Below are 20,038 nucleotides of genomic sequence, written 5' to 3'. Positions count from 1 at the left end.
AGAGGGACTGAAGAGAAAACAGCAAGGGGGCAAGTGGTGTGTGATGAAGCTGAAGAAGTCAGGAGAACTAGCTCTTGAGGAACCCTGTGGATCTTTCTTAGAAGTTATATTTTCTATCTTAAGAAAGAAGGTAACCCACTGAAGTGTTTTAAGGATTTTGACATGATCAGATTAGCACCTTATCAGAAATCATCCTGGCTTTCATTTGACTAATGTAGTAAAGGAGCATAAGTGTGAATATAAGGAAATTAGCTAGATGACTAATTCCTTTGGGGGAGCGGTAAGGAAAAAGTAGGGAAAGGGAAGCAAGAGATGATAGAGATATTTAAGGAAGTAAAATCCTTGGGATTAGGTATCAATTGGCTAAGGGGTAGGGAAAGAAATCTAGAGTGCCTTCTATCTGGGGCTGAACAGAATTATAGGAGATGTTGTTTCTAGAGAAAAAGAAAGAAAATCAGGTGGGGAGGCAGAAAAGCAAAATCAGGTGTACTATTCTGAATTTGAGATACCTTTGAAATATCCTAGGGGAGTTTCCAAGTAGGAGTTGAATATGTACGTCTGGAGATCAAAGGGGAGGTTGGGACTAAAAGTATAAATTTGTGAATCATCTGTCAAAGGATGGCATTTGGAGATAAGGAAGAAAGTCAGATCTTTTAGAGAGAAAGTATAGCATAAAAAGAAGAGCAGGGACAGAATAGATCAAAATTTAATGGCTAGGATTAAGAGAATGAACTTGAAAAGAAAGGAAAGAGAAAAGCAGAGATGTAAGATGAACATCATTACAAGTCAAGGAAGACAAGAAAGAGGGAGAGGTAATCATTATTAAACGGTGCTAAGAGGTGGGGGAAAAAAAAGAATAGGACAAAATTAACAAGACAGTAAACAACAAGTGTTGGAGAGGATGTGGAGAAAGGGGCACCCTCTTAAACTGTTGGTGGGTATGCAAATTGGTGTGGCCACTTTGGAAAATAGAGTGGAGAATCCTTAAGAAATTAAAAGTAGAGCTTCCCTATGACCCTGCAATTGCACTATTGGGTATTTACTCCAAAGATACAGATGTAATGAAAAGAAAGGCTCCCTGTACCCCAATGTTCATGGCAGCAATGGCCACAGTCGCCAAATTGTGGAAAGAACCAAGATGACCTTCAATGGATGAATGGATAAAGAAGATATGGTCCATATATACAATGGAGTATTATGCCTCCATCAGAAAGGATGAATACCCAACTTTTATACCAACATGGACGGGACTAGAAGAGATTATGCTGAGTGAAATAAGTCAAGCAGGGAAAGTCAAGTATCGTATGGTTTTACTTACTTGTGGAGCATAAGGAATAACATGGAGGACATGGGGAGATGGAGAGAGAAAGTGAGTTGGGGGAAATTGGAGGGGGAGACAAAGCATGAGAGACTGTGGACTCTGAGAAACAAACTGAGGCTTTTGAAGAGGAGGGGGGTGGGGGGATGGGTGAGCCTGGTGGTGGGTATTATGGAGGGCACGTATTGCATGGAGCACTGGGTGTGATGCATAAAAAATGAATTTTGGAATACTGAAAAGAAATAAAATAAAATGAAATGGAAAAAATACATTTATTGGAAGTCATGGGGGGGGGTCAGTGGAAACCTCAGGAAGAGCTGTTTTGATGAAGTGACAGGGCAGAAACTATATTGAGATGGTTTGAAGGGAGGTGAGAAAATTGAGATAATGGGTATGGACATTTCCCCCAATATTTCATAGTAAAGAGATAAGATGTGGTGCTGGTTGGAGGCGTTATGGGTCAAGAAAAAGTTGTTGTTGTTTTTTTTTTCCCACCTAACTTAAGAGAGATGAATAGAAAATGATCTAGCTACAAGAGAAATGTTGACTATGAAAAGAAAGAAAATAATGTTAATGTAAACTTCCCCCAAAGCCAAGAAGAACCTGAGCAGAGAAGGGATCAGCCTAGAAAATAGGTTACTTTTCTGTTGTGACCTAAGCTGAAGGTGGATGAGATGGGTTTATATGAAGGTAGGTCTGCCTGCTTGGTGCTAGGAAGATGAGGAAATTCTCTGCTTATGACATATTTTTCTTTGAAAACTTGAAAACAAAATCATCAGTTGAGATCAAAAAGATTTAAAAAAACCCCACGGAAATTAGGGAAAGTGGAAAATGTTGGGAACATTCAGAGAAAGGTGGATTTGGAAAAAACAAACAAAAATAGTAGGATTGTCACTTTTATTATCTAGAACCTACTATAGTAGAACCAATGTGTTCTGTTGTATTTTTTCCAGGAGCATTTGACTTCATAGGTATAGGCAGAGAGAAAGAGAGATTAGATAATTAAGTTCTTCCAGCTTTGGGACTTTGTCAGACAGAAACACTGAAAAGAGAGATCAACAAGAGAACTTGAAATATTAGCAGAAGTGTTCAGAAAATGATTAATAGTGAAATCTAAGTTGGACAAATTGACAGTAGAAGAAAGGACTAATGGAATATGATAAGGCAAAGAAGCAATGGTCTGTAGGTCCTTATGAAGTTGAAGATAAGTGATATTTTATTCAGCCAACAAATTTTTGTGCCAGGCACTGTGTTAGCTCTTGGTAATACAGTAGTAAATCAAACAGACACCCCCTCAAAATCTGTGTCTTCATGAAGTTTATATTCTAGTTTAGCAGGAGAAACAACCATCTAAATAAAATATACTGTATACTGGATGGTGATAAAATCTAAAGGGCAAAATAAAACAATGAAAGGATTCAATCTATATATGTGTGCCATGTATGTTTGGGGGTGAGGACTGGTAGGTTGGGGTGTAATATAGAGTGTGGACTAGGGAGCAGGAATAGTTTGAAATGCACACAGGAAGGATTGAAGATAATTGTTAAATAGGAAGATTTGGGGAATTAGTATTTTTGGAGATGCAACAATTTTTGGTGAGAAGGTTCAAGATGTGACCCTAGAAATAGTGACTGACAAGAAGTGAAGATCAAGGGGGTTCGGAGGTCTAGTAACTTAGAGCCCAGCATTTCAAAGGGTCTGTGTTAGTACTGCAGTCTTGGGACGGAGAGGAAATGTGTTTCAGGTGTCAAGGTCACTGAAGAGTGAGAGGGACAAAGAGAGAGACTTGGAGGCCAGGGGATGAAAACAAGATGCAAGAGAGATGATGCCAGAGCTGAATAAAGTGGTCTTCAGAGGACAGCTTTCTCTGTCTTTTGTTTCCAATTTTGTTAAAAAAAACAAAAACAAAACAGAACAGAAGAGTAATTGTTTGAACCAGAAATAGGGAGCAACAGACTTTAATCTCCTAATTTATAAAATAGGCGTAACAGTATCTCTTCAATTTCACTATAGTAAATGAAATAATATATATAATGTGCTTAGCACTTGGCTTGGCCTACATAAACACTCAATACAAGAATTTTTAATATTATGATTATTAAATAAACTGAATTCTTAGTGAAATAAGTGACTTTTTTTCCTCGCCTGGGGGAAATATATGCCAAATTTAGAAATAGCTAATGGAAATTTTCTTTTCCAAGTTTTGACCTTGACTTTGGACTTACTTTACATGCATCTACTTGTCCTTCCATGAATCCAGCACACAGCATTCCTGAAGTGATCAAGCCATCGTATACATCCTTCCTATTACACACATCAGTGCTTATGGTTTCCACCCTGGCTTGCCGAAGTTTATTTTGTGTGGGTCCTATTACACAAGCAAACATACACACACAAACAAAACATGTATTCTTTGAATATAACTGTATCTAAAACATGGAAAACACATATGTTGTACATTCCTAGGAACAAAAACACAAAAACACAAAAATATAAACATTAATTATAATTACTTATTGCCTAATTTATGTTCTGTATGATAAATGCCTAAATGCAAGGAACTATAAACATACATACCCCAATACTATATCATATTTGTGAATCTTCAAGTTATTAGAACCCCTACAGTTATATGTAATAGTGTGTGTATACACTTTTTTTTCCGTGAAGAGAGGGTTCATTCCACTCATCTTGACCAACTGGTACCCTTTCTGTATACGGAAATCAAGGCTAAGGGAAGTACATTTGTTTTCTGAGATAGTCAAAAATAAACCGTGCATGAGTTGCACAGAGCTATTTGCCCTATTCTGTGCTATGTGCATTATTTAGGGGTGCCTTGAAGCTTGGGAAACAACCACTGCCCAAGATATGCCAGCAATCTGATGCCAGTACAGAGCAAGGCTGGTGGTTATGGGAAGGAAGGATGTAGCTTAGGACTCCAGAACGAAACTGTTGGTGAGTAGTCCTAAACTAGTGATAAAGGCAGAGAACCTGAAAGGAGACTTTTAGCAACATCTCACAAAGTCCAGTTGGACATGCATGGGGCATTTGGGAAATTTTATGTATAATAGAGTTTTGTCAAGTAAAGAAAAGCCAGGGGCACCTGGGTGGCTTTGTTAGTTAAGTGTCTGTCTTCAGCTTAGGTCATGATCTCAGGGTCCTGGGATCCAGCCCTGCATCTGGGTCCCTGCTCAGCAGGGAGTCTATTTCTCCTTTTCTCTCTTCACTAACCCCCTGCTTGTACTCTCTCTCCCTCTCTCTCAAATAAATAAATAAAATCTTTAAAAATAAAGATATATTAGCATGTGTCTCTTACTTTCTTCAGGATGATCTTTGATAGAAGCTTAAACATTCCTTATTTCCCACTTTAAAACATTCAGCTAATCTCTCTCTTTAGAGTGGAATGAGCTAATAACTAAAACTTTTCAGTTCTGGTCTTTCATTTATAAAACTTGTTTCTTTCAACCACCCAGGAGCTGAGACAGATGAAAATAAATATATGTTAAATTAACTAACCCAAATGAAAATTCTCAAAACATTCACAAAACACTTTGACATTTACAATCATCAGAAATCCTCATTAAAATGAGGAAACATTTAGACAAGAGAGAGAGAGAGATAAAGGAGAAAAAAGGAAAGAAAAGAAGGGAAAAAAAAAGAAAAGAAAAGAAAAAAGAAAAAAGCTATCACTGAGTGCCTATGTGGCTCAGCTGGTTAAGCATCTGACTCAGGTTTCAGCTCAAGTCATGGTCTCAGGGTTGTTAGATCAAAGCTTGTGTTGTCCTCTGTGCTTAGTATAGAATCTGCTTGAGATTCTCTCTCTCTCTTTTTCCTTCTCTCCCTCTGCTTCTGGCCCCCCTCCCACTTATATGCATACACTCTCTTTCCCTAAAATAAATAAATCTTTTTTAAAAAAGCTATCATTAAGATCGTGATCTGAACTGTATGTTAACTAGGAGTTTCTTCATCTGGGAAATGTACAATTTAGAATCATTTACTCCCCTGTAGCCCATAGTATTTTGTCCCTTCTTGTAGCACCGAAACAGTCTGTTCTTTTCTTCTATATTAGCTTCTCCCCTTTCTCACCACTGCTATAATTAATTGTGAACTCAATGAAAGAGACCTGATTCCTTTTCCTTTTTTTAACCCGCAGATTCCAGTTCTACTCTGGGCCATATACACTAAAGATATCAACATTATTTTCATGAAAAGTTTGAAAATGGATTCCCTAGGACAGCTTGTTAGAGCTCAAGACAAATTTGCACTAAGTATATTAGGTTGAACTACTCACCATCATCTACAATGGATCCGAAACCTGTGACAAATACACTTGTTTTAGGTGGCAACTTTATAGATGAATCTGGAAGGCAAACTCTCTGGACTATATTCGAAAACTTAACTCGAGTAGTAAGCTGAGCCAAAGCAATGTCATTTTCATTTGTTTCTCTGTGGTAGTTTTCATGAATGATAATTTTCCCCAGGCTTCGTTGCACTGCGGGTGGTGTTATTGTTGTACCAAAAGTAGCAATCCATTGACTTGGATCTTTATTTCTGCAAAAAATGAAAGGGTCAGGTTTGTGATGTTTAAGGGCATCCTTTAAAAGAGACTGAGATTGTATTTCTCCCAACTATTGGGATTATGCTCCGAAAAAATCTCTAACCTCACAGTATCCAAGTCTGTCTTCCATTCTCTCTTGAATTTATTCCCATCCCCATCATACCATAATACTGATTTCTCTTATGAAGGTCACCAGTTATCTCTACTTTACCACACTCAGTGGCTGGTTCCTGTTAAGTCTGTTGTCACACAGAGGCTGCCCTGGGCCTGCTGAGATGTGTACTTCAATCACTGTATCTTATATTCCTCACTAGATATTATAAAATTGACATTCTGGGTTTATTTATGTTAAATTTATGTAAATAAAGGTCTGTCATAAACTAAAATGGAAGTCACTCTCCAAAACAAGTACAAAGCTTGGAGGACTATGTTAACCCCCAAATCAGAAAGTCTTTAATTAGTGGAACTCAAGTTCCCCCAATGCAAAATGTTAGTTATTCTGAGGATTGTAAATGTATATAAGTGAATCTCTTTTTTCTTCTCTAGTGAGAGAGTGACAATCACCTTAAATTCCTTAGTTTATTCTCATCACACCTCTACACATAAAGAAAGGTGTAGCCACCTTGGAACAATTTGGGTGTTACCCTTGGAAGAATGGTCAAGACTCTCCTCATATTACCAAGCATAGTTTTCTCTGAAAGGGAATGTGAACAGTGCCACTGGCCAGGGCTTTACTCAGAGCTTTTATCTTTTGAGAATTTAAAAGAAACCTCAGGGAGGAAAAGATGATGTGTGCTTGACCTCCTGGGGCAACATGGTGCCTGGGTAAGTCTATGCATGTGAATTAACACAGCTGAGTCTTAAAAACTATAGCTGTGAAAGCCCAAGCATCACACTCCTATCAGGTTGTATAGGACCAGTCTTCAAAATGGTGGGGACAATGGGACAGGTGATAGGTCCCTCCAGTCATCTACACCCCTTTCTGGACCACAGAGCCCACATGGGTTCTTGAAGGAAGAGCTCCAAGAGTGATACCCTTTATTTTATCTTATTTTTAAAGTGATGGCGGATGTCGACAGAGGGAGGATAGATAGCCCTCTGTTAGAGGCCCTCTGCACCTAAGATCAAAACTTAAGCCTGCATCCAACTGTATATGTTACTCAGGAGAAAAGAATGATTAACAGAAACAACTGAATTTTCTCCTTGAGCACGTGGAAGGGTTTATACTTGTTATGTGTATAACAGTCAGTCCTTATACTAAAATAATTTACGATATAGTAGGAAAGATAACACTAGTGTCATGACAATATAGGAAAATACGTGCTAGGAGCCATGAGAGTGATACAAACCAAACATCATAAATACTGAGAAAAGAGAGAGGGGAGCGCGTGAAGGAGGTGTAGAGCAAGTGTCATGCATTCAGAGGACAGAGCAGGACCCACTCGGAATGGAGCAGAGGGGAAACTGCTGAGCTGGACTCTTCCCAAGGTTGAATTGGTGACAGCTGATGACTGGGCAAGGAAGACTCACAACAGCCGTTCGAACTTACTTGCGGAAGCAGTGAGCTGCTGTGAGCAGCCAGGTGTTACTGATGAGGCTGGCTCCACACTGATGGCCGGCCCCTTTGAGCTGGAGGCTGACCTGCCATGGCCACTCCCCTTCCAGAGCTGTTTCCCTCCCTTGGACAATCCTTTCAGTAGAGGAGGATGCTGGTAAAGGCATGTTTGAAGATGTCATCCTTATTCCACAGCCTGTCACAGAAATATAATGTTAGATCGTTTTCATGAAAAAGAGGAGGAAAAGAATGTATGCTGATTTGCACTGGGTACAGATGCTTTGGCAGTCCATTGTGCCTGCTGTTTTTAACCCCTTCCTAGGACTCAGCATCCGAGGTTAGTCCATAGGGGTCAACCTGATCCTGTGAGGTTCAAAAGAAATACTAACAGCCCGGGAATTAACTTCTCTGTCTATTAAGCCTATATAGATGAATAAATAGATAAAACATTTATTGAACATTAAAAATATATAGATCCTCTACTAAATGTTTTAGGTTTATTTATAACAACACAAAAGGAGCCTTGGAAAGAGAACTTAAATTGATAGAGGTCGCCCAGCTGGTAAGTGACATAAGATTTGGAGGATCTACATCAAATTTGTGTGTTCTTGCCCCTGAGAGAGAGCCCAGTACTGAATGCAGGTTATGATTCTCCCTTGACATGAATTTATACATTGCCTTTGCAAGCCCTGAATTTAAATAGTCTTAATCATGATATTTTTGATTTTCTAAAATTTCAAAGTCTAAGTTTCTAAAAAAATTCTGATTCCCTGGCAACAAACTCTGAATTTGTTAGACTTCAATCAACCTCAATAAGACCTGAAAACATACTGATATATTTTATTAATGTGACTTTTATTTTTTATTTGTTCAGAGATTTTATTTATTTATGTATTTATGTATTTAGTTATCTATGAGAGAGAGAGAAAGCGGTGAGGGGGTTAGGGAGGGGAAGAGCAGAGGGGAAAAAAGTGGGACAAGCAGACTCTGTGCTGAGCCCAGAACTTAATATGGGGCTCCATCTTAGGACCCTGAAAGAGATCACGACCTGAGCCAAAATCAAGTCAGATGCTTACTTGACTGAGCCACACATGCACCCTTATTTTTATCTTTTAAAAATAAGCTCTATACCTAATGTGGGGCTCAAACTCATGACCCTACACTCAAGAGTGGCATGCTTTACCGACTAGCCAGGTAGGAGCCCCTATTAATGGAACTTTCAATTATTTACATTTTTTTTTTCTAACTGGTGTAAGGTGATATCTCAATGTGGTTTTAATTTGAATCTCCCTGATGGCTAGTGATGATGAACATTTTTTCATGTGTCTGATAGCCATTTGTATGTCTTTATTGGAAAAGTGTCTGTTTATATCTTCTGCCCATTTTTTGATATGATTATTGTTTTGTGTATGTTGAGTTTGAGGAGTTCTTTATAGATCCTGGATATCAACCTTTTTTTTCCCATTTTATTTATTTTTTTCAGCATAACAGTATTCATTGTTTTTGCACAACACCCAGTGCTCCATGCAAAACGTGCCCTCCCTATTACCCACCACCTGTTCCCCCAACCTCCCACCCCTGACCCTTCAAAACCCTCAGGTTGTTTTTCAGAGTCCATAGACTCTTATGGTTCGCCTCCCCTCTCCAATGTCCATAGCCCCCTCCCCCTCTCCCAATCCCACCTTCCCCCAGCAACCCCCAGTTTGTTTTGTGAGATTAAGAGTCATTTATGGTTGGTCTCCCTCCCAATCCCATCTTGTTTCATTTATTCTTCTCCTATCCTCCTAACCCCCCATGTTGCATCTCCATGTCCTCATATCAGGGAGATCATATGATAGTTGTCTTTCTCCGATTGACTTATTTCACTAAGCATGATACACTCTAGTTCCATCCACGTCGTCGCAAATGGCAAGATTTCATTTCTTTTGATGGCTGCATAGTATTCCATTGTGTATATATACCACCTCTTCTTTATCCAGTCATCTGTTGATGGACATCTAGGTTCTTTCCATAGTTTGGCTATTGTAGACATTGCTGCTATAAACATTCGGGTACACGTGCCCCTTCGGATCACTACGTTTGTATCTTTAGGGTAAATACCCAGTAGTGCAATTGCTGGGTCATAGGGTAGTTCTATTTTCAACATTTTGAGGAACCTCCATGCTGTTTTCCAGAGTGGTTGCACCAGCTTGCATTCCCACCAACAGTGGAGGAGGGTTCCCCTTTCTCCACATCCTCTCCAGCATCTGTCATTTCCTGACTTGTTAATTTTAGCCATTCTGACTGGTGTGAGGTGATATCTCATTGTGGTTTTGATTTGTATTTCCCTGATGCCGAGTGACGTGGAGCACTTTTTCATGTGTCTGTTGGCCATCTGGATGTCTTCTTTGCAGAAATGTCTGTTCATGTCCTCCGCCCATTTCTTGATTGGATTGTTTGTTCTTTGGGTGTTGAGTTTGCTAAGTTCCTTATAGATTTTGGATACTAGCCCTTTATCTGATATGTCGTTTGCAAATATCTTCTCCCATTCTGTCAGTTGTCTTTTGGTTTTGTTAACTGTTTCCTTTGCTGTGCAAAAGCTTTTGATCTTGATGAAATCCCAATAGTTCATTTTTGCCCTTGCTTCCCTTGCCTTTGCCGTTGTTCCTAGGAAGATGTTGCTATGGCTGAGGTCGAAGAGGTTGCTGCCTGCGTTCTCCTCAAGGATGTTGATGGATTCCTTTCTCACATTGAGATCCTCCATCCATTTGGAGTCTATTTTCGTGTGTGGTGTAAGGAAGTGGTCCAATTTCATTTTTCTGCATGTGGCTGTCCAATTTTCCCAGCACCATTTATTGAAGAGGCTGTCTTTTTTCCATTGGACATTCTTTCCTGCTTTGTCGAAGATTAGTTGACCATAGAGTTGAGGGTCGATTTCTGGGCTCTCTATTCTGTTCCACTGATCTATGTGTCTGTTTTTGTGCCAGTACCATGCTGTCTTGATGATGACAGCTTTGTAATAGAGCTTGAAGTCTGGAATTGTGATGCCACCAACTTTGGCTTTCTTTTTCAATATTCCTTTGGCTGTTCGAGGTCTTTTCTGGTTCCATATAGATTTTAGGATTATTTGTTCCATTTCTTTGAAAAAAATGGATGGTATTTTGATAGGGATTGCATTAAATGTGTAGATTGCTTTAGGTAGCATGGACATTTTCACAATATTTATTCTTCCAATCCAGGAGCATGGAACATTTTTCCATTTCTTTGTGTCTTCCTCAATTTCTTTCATGAGTACTTTATAATTTTCTGTGTATAGATTCTTAGCCTCTTTGGTTAGGTTTATTCCTAGGTATCTTATAGTTTTGGGTACAATTGTAAATGGGATTGACTCCTTAATTTCTCTTTCTTCTGTCTTGTTGTTGGTGTACAGAAATGCAACTGATTTTTGTGCATTGATTTTATATCCTGACACTTTACTGAATTCCTGTACAAGTTCTAGCAGTTTTGGAGTGGAGTCTTTTGGGTTTTCCACATATAGTATCATATCATCTGCGAAGAGTGATAGTTTGACTTCTTCTTTACCAATTTGGATGCCTTTAATTTCTTTTTGTTGTCTGATTGCTGAGGCTAGGACTTCTAGTACTATGTTGAATAGCAGTGGTGATAATGGACATCCCTGCCTTGTTCCTGACCTTAGTGGAAAAGCTTTCAGTTTTTCTCCATTGAGAATGATATTTGCAGTGGGTTTTTCATAGATGGCTTTGATAATATTGAGGAATGTGCCCTCTATCCCTACACTTTGAAGAGTTTTGATCAGGAAGGGATGCTGTACTTTGTCAAATTCTTTTTCAGCATCTATTGAGAGTATCATATGGTTCTTGTTCTTTCTTTTATTAATGTGTTGTATCACATTGATTGATTTGTGGATGTTGAACCAACCCTGCAGCCCTGGAATAAATCCCACTTGATCGTGGTGAATAATCCTTTTAATGTACTGTTGAATCCTATTGGCTAGTATTTTGGTGAGAATTTTTGCGTCTGTGTTCATCAAGGATATTGGTCTGTAGTTCTCTTTTTTGGTGGGATCCTTGTCTGATTTTGGGATCAAGGTGATGCTGGCCTCATAAAATGAGTTTGGAAGTTTTCCTTCCATTTCTATTTTTTGGAACAGTTTCAGGAGAATAGGAATTAGTTCTTCTTTAAATGTTTGGTAGAATTCCCCTGGGAAGCCGTCTGGCCCTGGGCTTTTGTTTGTTTGGAGATTTTTGATGACTGTTTCAATCTCCTTACTGGTTATGGGCCTGTTCAGGTTTTCTATTTCTTGCTGGTTCAGTTGTGGTAGTTTATATGTCTTTAGGAATGCATCCATTTCTTCCAGATTGTCAAATTTGTTGGCGTAGAGTTGCTCATAGTATGTTCTTATAATTGTCTGTATTTCTTTGGTGTTAGTTGTGATCTCTCCTCTTTCATTCATGATTTTATTTATTTGGGTCCTTTCTCTTTTCTTTTTGATGAGTCTGGCCAGGGGTTTATCAATCTTATTGATTCTTTCAAAGAACCAGCTCCTAGTTTCATTGATTTTTTCTATTGTATTTTTGGTTTCTATTTCATTGATTTCTGCTCTGATCTTTATGATTTCTCTTCTCCTGCTGGGTTTAGGGTTTCTTTCTTGTTCTTTCTCCAGCTCCTTTACGTGTAGGGTTAGGTTGTGTACTTGAGACCTTTCTTGTTTCTTGAGAAAGGCTTGTACCGCTATATATTTTCCTCTCAGGACTGCCTTTGCTGTGTCCCACAGATTTTGAACTGTTGTGTTTTCATTATCTTTTGTTTCCATGAATTTTTTCAGTTCTTCTTTAATTTCCTGGTTGACCCATTCATTCTTTAGAAGGATGCTGTTTAGTCTCCATATATTTGGGTTCTTTCCAGCTTTCCTCTTGTGATTGAGTTCTAGCTTCAGAGCATTGTGGTCTGAAAATATGCAGGGAATGATCCCAATCTTTTGATACCAGTTGAGACCTGATTTGTGACCCAGGCTGTGATCTATTCTGGAGAAGGTTCCATGTGCACTAGAGAAGAATGTGTATTCTGTTGCTTTGGGATGAAATGTTCTGAATATATCTGTGATGTCCATCTGGTCCAGTGTGTCATTTAAGGCCTTTATTTCCTTGTTGATCTTTTGCTTGGATGATCTGTCCATTTCAGTGAGGGGAGTGTTCAAGTCCCCTACTATTATTGTATTATTATTGATGTGTTTCTTTGATTTTGTTATTAATTGGTTGATATAGTTGGCTGCTCCCACGTTAGGGGCATAGATATTTAAAATTGTTAGATCTTCTTGTTGGACAGACCCTTTGAGTAGGATATAGTGTCCTTCCTCATCTCTTATTATAGTCTTTGGCTTAAAATCTAATTGATCTGATATAAGGATTGCCACCCCAGCTTTCTTCTGATGCCCATTAGCATGGTAAATTGTTTTCCACCCCCTCACTTTAAATCTGGAGGTGTCTTCGCGTCTAAAATGAGTTTCTTGTAGGCAACATACTGATGGGTTTTGTTTTTTTATCCATTCTGATACCCTGTGTCTTTTGATTGGGGCATTTAGCCCGTTAACATTCAGGGTAACTATTGAGAGATATGAATTTAGTGCCATTATTAGTCTGTAAGGTGACTGTTACTGTATATTGTCTCTGTACCTTTCTGATCTACTACTTTTAGGCTCTCTCTTTGCTTAGAGGACCCCTTTCAATATTTCCTGTAGAGCTGGTTTGGTGTTTGCAAACTCTTTCAGTTTTTGTTTGTCCTGGAAGCTTTTTATCTCTCCTTCTATTTTCAATGATAGCCTAGCTGGATAGAGTATTCTTGGCTGCATGTTTTTCTCGTTTAGTGCTCTGAATATATCATGCCAGCTCTTCCTGGCCTGCCAGGTCTCTGTGGATAAGTCTGCTGCCAATCTAATATTTTTACCATTGTATGTTACAGACTTCTTTTCTCAGGCTGCTTTCAGGATTTTCTCTTTGTCACTAAGTGTTGTAAATTTTACTATTAGGTGACGGGGTGTGGACCTATTCTTGTTGACTTTGAGGGGGGTTCTCTGCATCTCCTGGATTTTGATGCTTGTTCCCTTTGCCATATTAGGGAAATTCTCTCTAATAATTCTCTCCAATAGACCTTCTGCTCCCCTCTCTGTTTCTTCTTCTTCTGGAATCCCAATTATTCTAATAATGTTGTTTCCTCTTATGGTGTCACTTATCTCTCGAATTCTCCCCTCATGGTCCAGTAGCTGTTTGTCCCTCTTTTGTTCGGCTTCTTTATTCTCTGTCATTTGGTCTTCTATATCACTAATTCTTTCTTCTGCCTCATTTATCTTAGCAGTGAGAGCCTCCATTTTTGATTGCACCTCATTAATAGCTTTTTTGATTTCAACTTGGTTAGATTTTAGTTCTTTAATTTCTCCAGAAAGGGCTTTAATATCTCCAGAGAGGGTTTCTCTAATATCTTCCATGCCTTTTTTGAGCCCGGCTAGAATGTTCAGAATCGTCATTCTGAACTCTTGATCTGACATATTACCAGTGTCTCTGTTGATTATGTCCCTAGCCTTCGGTACTGCCTCTTGTTCTTTTGTTTGTGGTGATTTTTTCCGCCTTGTCATTTTGTCCAGATAAGAGGATATGAAGGATCAAATAAAATACTAAAAGGGTGGCAAAGACCCCAGAAAAATGCGCTGTAAGCAAATGAGAAGAGACCCCAAATTGTGGGGGGGAGAAAGGGGATAAAAAGACGTTCAGGAAAAAAAAAAGAAAAAAATTTAAAAAATTTAAAAAATAAAACAAATAAAGAAAAAATATAAAAAAGAAAGAAAATATATATATATTCAGATAAACTAGTCAAAAAACGTTAAAAAAGAAAAGGGTAAAAGTTTTAAAAAATTTAGCAGAAGAAGAAAAAAGAAAAAAAACTGAAAAAAGAAAAAAAAAATTGAAGTAGCCGCAAGACTAAAGAATCATGGGGAGAAAGCCATGAGTTCCGTGCTTTGCTTTCTCCTCCTCTGGAATTGCCCTGCTGTCTTAGGAATTGAACCTACTTTCCTTGATAGATGAACTTCGTCCTGGCTGGATATTTTGTTGATCTTCTGGGGGAGGGGCCTGTTGTAGTGACTCTCAAGTGTCTTTGCCCGAGGCGGGATTGCACTGCCCTTACCGGCGGCCGGACTAAGTAATCGGCTCGGGTTCGCTTTTGGGAGCTTCCATTCCCTGAACGCTTTCCGTAGAGTTCCGGAGGACGGGAATGAAAATGGCGGCCTCCTAGTCTCCGGCCCGGTGGAGCCGTGAGCCTGGGGCCCCACTCCTCAGTGCGCCCCCAGAGGACAGCACCCAATCACTCCCATATCCCCAGCCTCTAGCCACGTTCCGAGCTCACCCAGCCCGCGACCAGTTCAAGGTAACCCCGAGCTGAGAGTTCAGTCCTCGGCTCTGTCTCTGCAGCCGGCTTCTCTGTTCTAATACCTGCGAGCTCTGCGACACTCCGACACCCCCGATCCTTCTGTGACCCTGCGGGACCTGAGGCCACGCTGACCCCACGTGGGCTTCACCCTGGTTTAGCCTCTGGAGCAATGTCCCTCAGTGGAACAGACTTTTAAAAGTCCTGATTTTGTGCTCCGTTCCTCTGCCGATTGCCGGGAGCCGGCCCCTCCCGCCGCGGTCTATCTTCCCGTCGTTTTAGATTCACTTCCCCGCCAGTCCTACCTTTCAGAAAGTGGTTGATTTTCTGTTTCTAGAGTTGCTGTTCTTCTTCTCTTTGATCTCCAGTTGGATTTGTAGGTGTTTGCAATGTTTAGATAAGCTATCGAGCTGATCTCCTGCTACCTGATGTAGTCTCAGCCTGCTACTTCTCCGCCATCTTGACTCCTCCTCAATTATTTACATTTTTATTAAAAATACTAGTTTTTTCAAAAAGGAATTTTTTCAGAAACAGGTTAAAATATATGCCTGAAATCATATTTATAGATTCATCATAATTTTCTCAGAATTAAATATCTCCAGTTTAAAGTGACCATAAAATTGAACAAATGGGATTTCTGGGTTAATATAATGCCATATTGGTAGTGCCCAACTTCCTCTTAAAATAGACATAGAAGTAACAATAATATAAATAATATCTACTAGTTTTGAGCCAGGCCCTATATGTCGTGTTACATATATTTTCTCCAATTTTCATAACTGTCTATGTTAGGTGTCATCCTCATATTGTAGATGAAAAATCTGAGTCTATGCTATTTTTCAAAGGCAAAAGGAGCAAATTCACGAAAACTTATGGAAAGACATGAAAAAAATTACAAATTCTGGTAATAACTGCAATATCCAAAGGGGGTTGAAAGCAATTTCTTGGACTACACAAGCTCTAACCTGTGAACCAGAATTGTGTGGGGAATCCTGGTAAGCTTGACAAAGCCTTTGGCTCGCTGCTATTGTGATTCCTCAACCCAGGAAATAAAGCTACACTGCACTTGTTCCTAGCCAAGCAGAAACTATAGTTTAAACCATCCCACTGTGACTCATAAAATTTCTTTCTCTGTATGTAGGCAGAAGCCACATTCCCTGGCACACCATCCTATCAGGACATACAGAAAAGATGAGAAGTTCTATGAAAATGCAGTTACTCCATGAAGTGGTCTGAATGTGAACCTCTCACATTTATGTTAAAATCCTGACTCTTCAAGGTCATTGTATTAACAGGTGAGGACTTTGGGAGATGCTTAACTCACTAGGGTGGAGCCCTGAGTCCCATGAATGGGATTATGCCTTATTAAAGAGTCCAACTGCCTTATTAAAGAGTTTCCAGAGAGAGGGGCACCTGGGTGGCTCAGTGGGTTAAGCCCCTGCCTTCAGCTCAAGTCATGGTCTCAGGGTCCTGGGCTCGAGCCCGGCATCCGGCTCTCTGCTCAGTAGGGAGCCTGCTTCCCCCTTTCTCTCCACCTGCCTCTCTGCTTTCTTGTGATCTCAATCTCTCTCTGTCAAATAAATAAATAAAATCTAAAAAAAAAAAAAAAAAGAGTTTCCAGAGAGATCCCTAACCCCTTCTGCTCATGGCATGATGATACTTGAAATCTGTGAGTTGGAAGAGGTGCCTCACTTACCATTGCTGGCATCCTGATCTGACACTTCCAGCCTCCAGAACTGTTAGCAATAAATTTCTGCTATTTATAAACCACCCAGTCCATGATATTTGGTTATGGCACCAAGAATAGAATGAGACGCCCCATGAAAGCAATTTAAACAGTGAATGGAAGAGCACTGACATCAGTGCTATATTCGGTGGTGCAAACTGGGAGGTTGATGTCGTTTTCATAAATCTGCATCTAAGATCAAAACTTAAGCCTGCATCCAACTGTATGGCATGGTTAGGGCCCCCCAAATCAGATGATATATAAAATCAGAAGACAGACACATCTCTGAAAGTTATTTTCTACAAAAAATTTTAGGACATGTGTTTGGTATCAGGCCAGTTGCACAAGAAAACATGATCTTAATGTAACAAAAGCAGCCAAACATAAGGGAAAAAAATATACAGTGATGAGAGTACATATAACATAAAAGCTGTCTGTAATTAAATAAAATTCAAGAAATCACAAACACATCATAGGAGATATAAAATTCACATGGAAGAAGACAAAAAGTGACACTAGACAACCGAGATAAGTGGTTTTGGGGAGTACATAATGGGTAAGATCTTAGAAATAATGATTGACATGGAGGGCAGAAAATGAAATTAAAATAAATCACCTGTGTTCCTGAGGAACAGCAACAAAAATAGAACAATTGGAATGGAAATCATCAAATTTATAATGGAAGAACATTTTTCCAGAACAAGAAAAAATAATATACAGATTGAAAACATCCATAATATCTAGTCAAAATTCAGTGCAAAATATGATTACATCTCACTCTCTTGGCAAAAAGTTATAGGGAAAAAGATTTCCTACATTCACCCCAGAACAAAAAAGGTAACCTATGTAAGAATAAAAAAATGCAACAGTTTTAGATTTCTTCTCTACAACAAAACACTAGTAAAAAATGGAATAATGTGTATAGAATTTATAGTTAAAGTTTATGACCCAATAATCTCATAAGAAGTTGAGTTAAAGGAAATGGAAGCAGGAAGGCAGAAAATGTACATGCCAGATATTTCAGCAAGAATACAAGAAAACTGAGAAATCGTAACAGAAGAAAACCTAACTAGTTACCACTTTAAAACGTTCTATTGAGTTGTGAGAGAATATTAAAATACAACATTAGAAAGATAGTTACAAAACTTATAATATCAATAATAATATGTATTTTTTTTTTACTACCTCCTGCAAGTCATAAAACTTGAAATTGTATGGGTATCTGGGTGGCTCAGTTGGCTGAGCTACTGACTCTTAATTTTGGCTCAGGTCATGATCTCAGGGTCCTAGGATCAAGCCCTGCATCAGGATCCATGATCAGTGGGGAGTCTGCTGGAGATTCTCTCTCTCATCCTCTCTCTCGGCCTCTCCCCACTGTGTTCTCTGTATCTCTCTCTCTGTCTCTCTAAAATAAATGTGAAAAACTTAAAAAAACCTCGATGTTGTATTTGGTATAAATTTTAAAATTTAAATGTTTTAAATATTAAAAGTAAGCAGTAATAAAAACACCAAGTATTTGGTTTACAAAAACAGTAGGTGAGCAAAAAAAGGCTTTATAAATTCTACTTCTAACTTTTCTGTGGCTTTTATTCATTATCTTTGTTACAAAATGGATAGTTAATTATTGGTTTTGGAAACTTACGGCTGTTGAGAAGATTCCTCATCTTTTTACTGTCGATAGCTGGAATAAAGAAAACATTGAATTAGTTGGTAGAAGAATATGTTCCTGTTTTTATGTGATTTTGTTCAAATGGTCACTATAAGAAACGTTTATTATCCAGAGCATCCATATTTCAAGAGTATGATATTTTTCATAGCCAACTGATATATACATAATTCTGATTTGATTTGGTCCAAAATGTATAATTTTATTGTAAAATGTAAAGAAAGCATTTTTGTTTTCTGATTTTTACTGTGAGATCTGAAAAAGAAATTAGGAAATTAGTAAAGAATGCTAAAGATAAATGTCCCTGGTTGCCTTCTTTGGGAACTTCAGTGTAACTCGAGGATGCAACTCCAATTCCCATCACAGCTGGTGCTCGGTATACTAGATGTACCAGCCAATGTGTGTCAGTTGTATGCCTGATGGCCAGTGTTGAAAGGGCAGCTCCAGGGAAATAAGGGCGTAATAGGTCCCTCACAGCCCAATTTCCAGCCCTGGTCTACAAAGGATAGGAATTCACTCAGTGCAAGTTGGTGGCCTTCTCTGGCTGAGGATTCTTCTTCAAGATGGATGTTGTAGAAGGTTGAAGCTCAGGCACCAGGAACCCACCCATAACACTTGATGCTTCCCTTCTCTGACATCTTTTTTCCCTTCAAAGTTCTCTTGTTCATTTTAGTTTCATTGTTTGTTTGTTTTGGTTTGGTGTTTTGTTTTACTTTGGAATATAATTAATACTTAAGGTAGGTACCATACTCTTCATTATTTCTAATTACTTCATGAAAGTTGTCATTAATATGTGTGAGGTTTCTTTTCTTTTCTTTTTTTTTTTTTAAGATTTTTTATTTATTTATTAGACAGAGGGAGAGATCATAAGCAGGCAGAGAGGCAGGCAGAGAGAGGAAGAAGCAGGCTCCCTGCTGAGCAGAGAGCCCGATGCGGGGCTCGATCCCAGGACCCTGGGATCATGGCCCGAGTGGAAGGCAGAGGCTTTAACCCACTGAGCCACCCAGGTGACCCTCTTTTCTTTTTTTTAAATATTTTATTTATTTGACAGAGAGAAATCACAACTAGGCAGAGAGGCAGGCAGAGAGAGAGGAGGAAGCAGGCTCCCTGCAGAGCAGAGAGGCCTATGCAGGGCTCGATCCCAGGACCCTGGGATCATGACCTGAGCCGAAGGCAGAGGCTTTAACCCACTGAGCCACCCAGGCGCCCTATGTGTGAGGTTTCTATCTCAACATGGATTTTAAGGATTTTCCTGATTTCCAACAACAGAGAAATTACCTTTAGACAATCTTTTTCTTAAACTCATGGATGCTTAAAGGGAAAAGACTTTCCAGTCCAAAAGGCAAGCTTTATTTCTTGGTAATAGATCAGAAATAGCTGAAGTACTTAATCAGAACAGTGAACACAACTGGAACACCTGTGTGTGAGACTTAGGCTAGTGTTTGGGGGGAGGGGTAAGGAACTAAAAAGGCACAGTAGGTACTGTGTACTGACCTTGAGACTTATCATTTGAAACACATTATTATGCCTTTCTGCTTGGATTCCAACTAGCTGTGAGGTAGTTTCAATTTCTGAACATTTTGACCTCATTTTCTTCTACTTTTGGGAAAAACCAAAACTTTTCTGATTTTTTTTTTGTAAGGAATAAATGAGGAAATGAATGAAACATCATTTTAAATTGGAAATAATCTAGAGAACCTCTTCATAGATCATGTCAATGGTTTGTCCTCCGGGAGTTAACCTTCATAAAGATGTCTGTTTCCCTGATACTGTAGAAGATAACCCCTGGACGTGACCTG

The 20,038-nt window shown here is 39.0% G+C and overlaps 1 protein-coding gene across 1 annotated transcript in view; it reads right to left on the bottom strand.

Moving 5' to 3' along the window:
- The window catches only part of LOC123936790 (transmembrane protease serine 11F), a 37,971-nt gene that overhangs the window by 1,207 nt on the left and 16,726 nt on the right, over positions 1-20,038 (bottom strand). Inside the window, exons 6-9 of the mRNA XM_045997373.1 lie at positions 18,216-18,254; positions 7,426-7,627; positions 5,610-5,869; positions 3,544-3,686 (exon numbers count right to left, since the gene is read on the bottom strand). Of these exons, the coding sequence (XP_045853329.1) occupies positions 3,544-3,686; positions 5,610-5,869; positions 7,426-7,627; positions 18,216-18,254 (644 nt within the window). The remainder of the gene's footprint in view (positions 1-3,543; positions 3,687-5,609; positions 5,870-7,425; positions 7,628-18,215; positions 18,255-20,038) is intronic.

The sequence above is a fragment of the Meles meles genome, chromosome 2 (genome assembly GCF_922984935.1).
Source record: "Meles meles chromosome 2, mMelMel3.1 paternal haplotype, whole genome shotgun sequence".
Taxonomy (NCBI): Eukaryota; Metazoa; Chordata; class Mammalia; order Carnivora; family Mustelidae; genus Meles; species Meles meles.
Note: the sequence above shows the minus strand (reverse complement) of the source record. Positions and strands in the feature narration are given on the sequence as shown.